Genomic DNA, 8,733 nt, shown 5'->3' with positions numbered 1-8,733 from the left:
GCACAGGATAACTGAATGCAGCAGTATTCATCACCATCAAGAATTTAAGAAAGGATTTCAATTGTGGCTGCAGAAAAATGTAAATTTTTCTCCTTGCCAATTTTTCACTGTATACCCTGATGGTTGAGGGCTAGGATTTAGTCCAATTAGTTTGGTAGCACTCCCAGAAAGTGAAGCAGCAGACTCCTCTTCCTGGTCAAAGTGTTTGGATTATACCTCCCCAAACACAAGACCAAACCCCTAAATAACCATGTTCTATTCTGGTGTTTCTGTTCTCACCTTATGGAGGCCCAACTAATGAAGAAACAGAAAATTCAATCATCCCTGTCATACCACCTTCATCCTCTTCTTCAACCCATCCTAGTGCACATTGGCCCTAGCCACCCAAGGTGACCAGCTGTTAAGCAAACTTATTTTGTACTTTCATACCTTTCATACAAAAATCAGCTATCAAGCCATGAAAGACATGGAAGAAACTTAAAAGACATGTTACTAAATGAAAGAAGCCAGTCTGAAAAGGCTACAAACTGTATGATCCCAACCAAATGACATTCTGGAAAAGGCACAGCTACAGAAACAATAAAAAGATCATGATTTCCAGGGGTTTAGGGAGAGGGGGGCAGGCAGGAATTAATGGAGCACAAGGGATTTTTAGGGCAATGAAATTACTCTGTATGATACTATAGTGGTGGCTACATGTCATTATGCATTTGTCAAAACCCATAGAATGTACAACATCAAGAGTGAACCCTAATGTAAACTATGGACTTTGGTTGATAATAAATGTGTCCGTGTTGGTTCATCAATTGTACCAGATATGCCACACTGATGAGGAATTTTGAGGGTAGGGGAGTATATACATGTGGGTGGGGAGGGCTATATGTGAACTCTCTGTATTTTCTGCTCAATTCTGCTGTGAACCTGAAACAGCTCTAAAAAAAGTAAGTCTCTTAATTAAAAAAAAAAAGAGTAGATGCCTCATAGCTAGGACTAAGTGATTTAATATGAGAAAAGTGAAAATACCGGAAATAGTGCCTGGTACATAGTAAGTGCTCCATAAAAGCTAGCTCTCATTATTACCATTGTTTGAACCTATCCCAGAATGTAAGCTCTACACAGAAAGGGATAATCATTATGTTTGTCCTCTGTTGTGCCCCCTAGTACCCAACACTGTGCCTGGCATGTGACACATACTCAAGAAACGTATGTTGAGTGGGTGGATTAATTACTCGGTAAAATAATTCTCATCGTTAACATCCTCCTCCTTCTCCTCTCAGAATCCTCTTCTGCCTATTAGCTTTATACCTCACAAAAAACTTCAAGTGGAGCGTCACTAAACATCCCCCATCCCTTATCCCCTTTGCTCTACCTATGTTTGTTACCTTCTTTCTTGAATTCACTTGTCTAACAAGTTTGACTGCAGCACCAACCACTCCAAACAGCTTCTCAGGCCAGGCAGCAGTAGGGGGCGGGAGTGGGAGGGGGTGTGGCCACCACGTCGCAGAATCCGACTGCGCCTGCGTAGGCTGCGGCAAAGCCTTGAGCTCTGAGGTTTGCGGTTTTTGCTGGCTGGTGTTTGTGTAGAAGGATCGCTCCTCTCATCAGCTCTCACTTCTGATCTGCCCAGCTTCCTGGCCACTGGCTTCGGCTTTGTGCTGAGGCGCCGACACACCTACCACCCTCTCTCCGACGGATCGCTGACCTCTCCGTTCCTGTTCCTGACTTCTGGAACCATGTCTCTGGTAAGCCAGAATGCGTGCCACTGCAGCGCAGAGACCACTGCAGATTACAGCGACTTCCAGGGTGAGATGCAGGCTACTAATGCCTCCGGGTCCCCCACCTCCATGCTGGTTCCTGATGCCCTCCAGGGCCCTCAGGCACCAGTCGACCCTCAGGGTGCCAGCGCTCCCCAGGCTGCGCAGAACCCGAACGACCTCGAGGTGCTGATCGACGAGCAGTCCCGACGTTTGGGGGCGCTCAGGGTCCACGACCCTCTAGAAGACAAGTCGATTGCTTTGGTGAATTTCATGCGCATGAAAAGCCAAATTGAGGGGTCTATCCAGCAGACAGAGATGCTGGAGTTCCTCAGAGAATACTCAGATCAGTTTCCTGAGATCCTCAGACGAGCCTCAGCCCATCTGGATCAGGTCTTTGGGTTGAACCTGAGGGTTCTTGATCCTCAGGCTGACACCTACAACCTAATCAGCAAACGGGGTCACCAGACCACTGATCGGATAGCAGAATCCCTGGACATGCCAAAGGCAGGTCTCCTGGCCCTGGTCCTAGGCCACATCCTCCTGAATGGTAACCGGGCAAGAGAGGCCTCCATTTGGGACCTGCTTCTAAAGGTCGATGTGTTGGATGAGCCCCAGAGGATCAATATCCCCTTTGGAAACACAAGGAATCTCCTAACTACTGACTTTGTGCGTATGCGGTTCTTGGAGTACTGGCCAGTGTATGGCACTAATCCCCTCGAATTTGAGTTCTTGTGGGGCTCTAGAGCCCACAAGGAAATCACAAAGATGGAAGCCCTGAAGTTTGTGGCACAGGCCCATGATGAGGAGCCCTGGAGCTGGCCAGAAGAATATAATAAGGCTCTGGAAGCTGACAAAGCCAAAGAAAGAAGCCAGGCTGCTGGCTTGGAGTTCTGGTCAGAGGACACTATGAATGATAAGGCAAATGATTTGGTCCAGTTGGCCATTAATGTCACTGAGGAGCTGCTGCCTATACATCAGGATGAGCTATTGGCTCACACTGGCAAAGAGTTTGAGGATGTGTTCCCAAATATCCTCAGTCGAGCTACTCTAATCCTTGATCTGTTCTATGGGTTTTCTCTGATTGAGGTTGATACCAGTGAGCATATCTACCTCCTTGTTCAGCAACCAGAATCAGAAGAAGAGCAAATGATGCTAGAGAGCCTGGGGAGACCCACTCAAGAATATGTGATGCCAATCCTGGGTTTGATCTTCCTGATGGGCAACCGTGTCAAAGAGGCCAATGTCTGGAATTTGCTTCGGAGATACGGTGTAGATGTAGGAAGAAAGCATGCCATCACCTGCAAGCTTATGAGACAGCGCTACTTGGAATGTAGGCCACTGTCCTACTCTAATCCAGTTGAATATGAGCTTCTATGGGGTCCTCGAGCTCACCTTGAAACCACCAAAATGAAAGCCTTGGAGTACATGGCCAGGCTCTACAGAAAGCGACCACAGGACTGGCCAGAGCAATACAGGGAGGCTGTTGAAGATGAGGAAGCCAGAGCCAGATCTGAGGCAACTGCCATGTTCTTCTTTGGCCCCATGTGAAGTCTGTGGAAAATGTGTCACTTCAGTTGGGTGGCAACCATTAAAGGGGCCTGGGGAAATGGGCACTTGGGCCCTAAATCAGAAGTTGGGCAGGGTTGGGGTGGAAAGTACACATTGTGCTTGCTATTTGTGTTCCATTTCTAATAGTATTTCCTTCCTTTTAATATACCCTTGAATTGGGACCATAATCAGTGTTTATAAATGATATTGCTCATTTACCATTCCTGTCTTTTTCAATGTAAAAGTTCAGATAGCTGCATAAAATGTATTGGTAATATTTAAATCTTTGTATGATGTGGAAGAGAATATACAGTTGTTCCTTAGCCATTTGAAATAATCAGTAAAATGGTCTGGTATAGGAGTCAAGTAACAACAGTAACAACATACAACAAAAACAAATACAAAATCACTGATTTGTGGATGCTCTCTCATTGTGTCTACTGTTTTATTTAAAAAAAAATACTGCCATTTATCTGTATTTGATTTGCAGTTCTAGACCATACTGAAAAATAAAAGCATAATGAATTAGGCTCCATGTTTAAGTACTATTTTACTCATTTATTTTAAAACGTTTATTAGGCATCTGCCATGCTCTGAGCACAGCTTTATGCTGGGAGTATAAGGGTGAAGAAGATGAAGCCAGTTACAGGGCATAAGGGGGAGGGGCTATAGAAGTAAACCAGCAATTATATTATTGCTGTGGCAAGTAGTATAATATGATCAAGCTCAGAGTGCTATGAGAGTTTACAGGAGTAACTCCCAACTAAATTTTAGGTTCTGCGAGGTGACCGGGGACCGTGAAGGGAGCGGGTGTCAAGCAATGGATGAAATAAGGAGTGGTCAAAGGTGGTGGTAGGGGAGGATAAGGTGGTATGGAGGGCTGGGGATGGGGATGAGTTAACCTTTAGTGACTTCTTTTGTGAGACCTGAGGTTGGGGAGAGGGAGGGAGGGAAGGATTGTTCATGAAGTCAGAGGCAGTACGTAAAACGGCTTCGCGGGATTTAAATGTAGCTCTGAAAGACAGTGTTGGCATTCAAGAGGGACGTGGGAGACATAAGCCTGTGGCAGAGATAACAAAGATCCACATCCTCAGAGAGTGGGTCGTGGGAATCAACAATGGTTCCCTTGAAGGCGGCTAGTCTTGGATCTTGGGTCAGACCGAACCATCCACCTGGAGGAACTCTGAATGGCAACCTCTGCCTGCGCTGTTTATTTCTGCACCCAAGCTGTTAAGGTGAGCGTTAGTATTTTGGTTCTCTCCATCCAGCCAGATCCTGGATCTCGCAGCTTCTAACCTTGCTCGCGGCTTTCCCCAAGCCCTTTAGAAAACTGACATGTAACAATTCCCGTAAGGGAGCCCTATTCAGTAATGTATGTTATACGGAACGTCTTCCTACAACGCGAGGTGGGGCGGGGAAGGAAAGGGCTGTCTATTAGTGGGGCAGGTTTTATGCTTCCTCACCTCCTAACACCCACAAGCTTTCTGCCCTTTCATCCATTTAATCACTAGGGGCTACCCCCAACTGCTACCTCTTATCAGGTGGGAGCCTTTCCTCACATTTTCGTCAGCCTCAGTAAGAGAATGACACAAAGGTCTTGCCGGGGGAGGGGACAGGAGGAGGGGAGATACACCCTTTTGGCCCCCAATTCCCGCCGCTGTGCGGAAGGCAAATCAGAGCTGCAGGTTTGGTGAAGCCACTGCGCAGGCGCACTCCGCGGTTGCCCGGGAGATAAAGCTCACTATGTCCCAGAGATCTCCTCTAACGTAGCATTCCCAGGAAAACTGAATGCTAAGAGCGGTATTTCTGGTGACAAGAAAATGAGTAACAGGAGAGCCTGAGCTAAAGGGGTTCTGGAAAATGGGATGGGGGTGATTGTGAGGCAGGAGAGTATGCAACTCAAAATCTGGGACCTTGAAATAGCATGCTGCCTCCGAGCTAAACTGAGAGTCTCTCATCCTTCAGCCTCCTTGGATCCTTAATCTGTATATCTTTGTGGGGTGGGGGAGGAGGGGCAAGCTGATTAAGGTGTCAAGTTTCTCTTGCTCTGATTTTTTTTTTTTTTTTTTGGATTGGTGCAATTCCTGGATCATCAAGCACATCAGTTCTAGGGGTACCAATAGAGAGAAACCTGCCAAGGGGAAGGTGGACCATCTAGACCAACAATAATGTAAAGCTGCCAAAATTTTTAGAACTAAATTTGTGTTAGACACTTTACTAGGTTCTTCACCTTTAGCTCCAATCTTTCCACCAGTTCTCCGAGAAGCATTTTAATAGTCCTATTTGACACTATAGGAAATTGAGGCTTAAGTAGTATGTCCAAGGTCACACAGCCAGTCAGTGAGATCTGGGACTAGAGTCTAAGGCTGCCTTTGGCTACAGTTCACACTGTTTACAGTGCACAGCATCACAGGCCCCCTCCAGCCTGTGCTATGTTCTTATTTGAATGTGTTGACTCACAAAATACCTGGAAGAGCTGTATGTCAGGTTGGGAGGATCAAGAACACAGTCCTACAAAGGAGGCTGAAAGTGAGGCTGAAATTTCCCCAGGCTTTTCCTTGTTCCATCACTCAGGCTCCATGAGAGCTGTCTTGGGGAAGAATGTGTTATTTCTGTCCAATCTCCCTACTCTATCCTATGAGTCATCCCAGTTTTCCCTCTTCTGCAAGCTTCCAGCCTTATCTGCTGGCTTTCACCCAGGGAGAGTCAAACATCACCATTTCTGAGCCTCCGAAAGTGTCGGCAATGTTTTTTTGTAATCCTAAAAGAACAAGGACCTGACAGAGCTCCTGCCTTGCCCAGAGAAGCTCAGGATGCAGAAACAGAAGCGGGAAATAGCCTCTGTGTCACAAATGCCATATGTAGTTTCCCAGAAGTAACAAAAGTGAGGCTTGCACAGAGCGCATACCTGTGGTAAGGGAAAGGGTGTGATATCTCTGGCTATAGCCATTCCTTTAAAGGTCATGGGAGGCCTGAGCACTCTCCTTTCTTCACATACCAAATTACAATTAGCACCCTTAGGAGAAACACTTAGGGGTGGAAATGAGGGTCTGGTAATCAAGACTTACAAAGGATGCTGCATGAATTACTCCAATATACAATCACCATTAAGCCTTTAGAACACCGGATCAAATACCCTTCTTATCTGTGTGAGTTAATTTGGAAAATGGTACAGTCTAAGTTCATTTGCAGACTCTTTGGACCATTGATACCCACCAAGTACTGAATTCTGGCCAAGGTGGAGCTTGCAGAGCGTGTGTTGGTTAGATATGGGCTCATCATCCTGCATATACAATGCTAACCAGAGTCCCCTTTGATCTATGATTAGGATCCTTGCTTTGGAAAAAAACATTGAGAACACATTCATGTTCAGTTACTGAGGCCCAGGAGTGCCCTCTTTTGGAGAGGATGGGTGGTTAGGGAAGCCTTTTCCTGCCTTTCTCTTCATCAGCTTCTGTACACTCAAGATATCACAAATAAGCATTACAATCCAAGGAAAAGCTGAGCTAGACTGTCAAAAGTGGACTTCAAAGCAATTCTCCCAGCTGATACCAACCCTCTGATATCAACAATCTAGGCCAGCCTGTAAGAACTCTTCAGGTTCAGACAGGGACTACAGAGTCTCCTCCCTTCCTAGAGGGTATCTCCATACAGTGAGATTTATCACTCAACAGAGTCTCTCATTCCTCCAAGAGTACTCAGCAGTGTCTCAAGGAATTGTCTGCAGGCAGGGTTTGAGACTAGTTGCATAGAAAATTGGAAAGGAATTATCAGAGTAGGCTCTGTTCCCTGAGACATTTTTGTGCTGGTCCCCATAAGAATACATTATGAGTAAAGAGGAGACAGTATATCAGAATGGTTATAAACTCTGTATCTGAACAATGCTGGCTCTGTCACTTCCTAGCTGTGTGACCTTGGGCAAGTTACTCAACATTTCTTTCTAGACCACTCAAAGCTGTTTTCAAGAAACTGATAAAAAAAGAAAAAAGCCCAGGGTCACACATTTATCATGTGATGATGTCAGAACTATAACCCAGGCCAGTCATATCTTAGTCTAGTTGTATTTCCATCCTACATCACTGATTTTAAGACTGCTACTTGTCAGCACCTTGGTAGCTGAATTAAAAGGAATACTGGGTTCTTAGACTTACTAGTATTTGTTTTCTTTAGTAAATATTTTAGGTAAATATTAGCCCCAGGTAGTTATGAATTAGTGAGGTTTAGCTACATTAGTAATATATTCTTTGCCGACACCTATCCACAAGACACTTTTTTAGGGGCTCATGCGTGGTCTCTTTAAGTAGGCCTAAGTGACATACAAAGAATCACCCATTTTATATACCACTCAGGAAGTCCCAAACAGTGAGGATGACTTCTGCTATAAGGAGGCAGGGTTAGGAAGGGACTTGGGAGCTGAAACCTAAGGTCTAAGCAGGTCTCAAACTGCTTTTCTCCTGAGAGCACTTGGTTTGGCATGGGCTGGCCAGGGTGGAACATCTGTCCTCTGAGTGTCCACTTCTGTCGAAATACAGAAGAGAAGGAAGATGTAGAAAAGGAGGACACAAGAATGGCCATTGCTTCTGAACCTGTCCTCTGTTCAGAAGCTTCAATCTGCTTGGGCCATACCTCAGAGAAGCTTTCTTGCTGTTGAGGGCTGCAGGCTATAGGGTGCCCTGGAAAGGCTCCAGCCTAGATTTCTCTCCTTCTACAAGATAAAGAGGACTAGGAGAAGATGTTCCACTATTCCAGATAGTGAGGGAGACCAGGTGTAGAGAGCTGATTGAACACAATATTGCTCTCATTCCCCTGGATTGGGAGCAGAGTAGGGAAGAGTATAAGGCCTAGGAGGGAGGAAGTAAGGAGAGGGAGCTTTGGCCAACTGTTAACCATTTATATAATGTCTCCTCACACAAATATGGCCATGGACATCCTCATAGTTCCTAACAGGGACATGCTGAGTGACGAGAAGTTGATTACCAGATCTTACTAGGAACAAACTTGCCCCTGAGGTCAATAGCAGCATCAAAGCCTCTTGTCTAGATGGCCTTCATTGCCAACCCCATCAAGAAGGAGCCAGACCTTCCTTAGACCAATCCTCAGGTAGTTCTACCTAAGACTGTCCTGGCCCCTGAGACTCATATACAGTGGAGTTGCCCCTGGATGTCAGGCTTGTCCAAAGTTCACCTACCCAGTTCAGTTTAACAAGCAATTTCTGAATACTTGCTATATGCTGACCTTGTTATATTAGATACTGAAACACAGGAACAAATCAGATGTGGCCCCCACTTTATGTGTGTTCCAACTCTTTGTTCACATTTGAGTCTGGTCAACTATATGTCCAATCCACTGAGATTTTTTTTTCAATGTGTACCTTTTCTCATTTCTAAAATTTGTTTCTTTTTCAAATATATCTTATTTTTAAAAATAA

At 45.3% G+C, this 8,733-nt stretch overlaps 1 protein-coding gene across 1 annotated transcript; it reads left to right on the top strand.

The window, feature by feature from the left end:
- The first annotated feature begins 1,515 nt into the window (after positions 1-1,515).
- Positions 1,516-3,834, top strand: MAGEE2 (MAGE family member E2). Its single transcript, XM_010993641.3, has one exon. It carries the CDS (start codon positions 1,734-1,736, stop codon positions 3,303-3,305), a length of 1,572 nt encoding a protein of 523 aa, XP_010991943.1. The 5' UTR covers positions 1,516-1,733; the 3' UTR covers positions 3,306-3,834.
- The last annotated feature ends 4,899 nt before the right edge of the window (positions 3,835-8,733 follow it).

This window comes from Camelus dromedarius, chromosome X (assembly GCF_036321535.1).
Source record: "Camelus dromedarius isolate mCamDro1 chromosome X, mCamDro1.pat, whole genome shotgun sequence".
NCBI classification, from domain to species: domain Eukaryota; kingdom Metazoa; phylum Chordata; class Mammalia; order Artiodactyla; family Camelidae; genus Camelus; species Camelus dromedarius.
The sequence above is the reverse complement of the archived record's forward strand: the minus strand, read 5'-3'. Positions and strand labels throughout refer to the sequence as shown.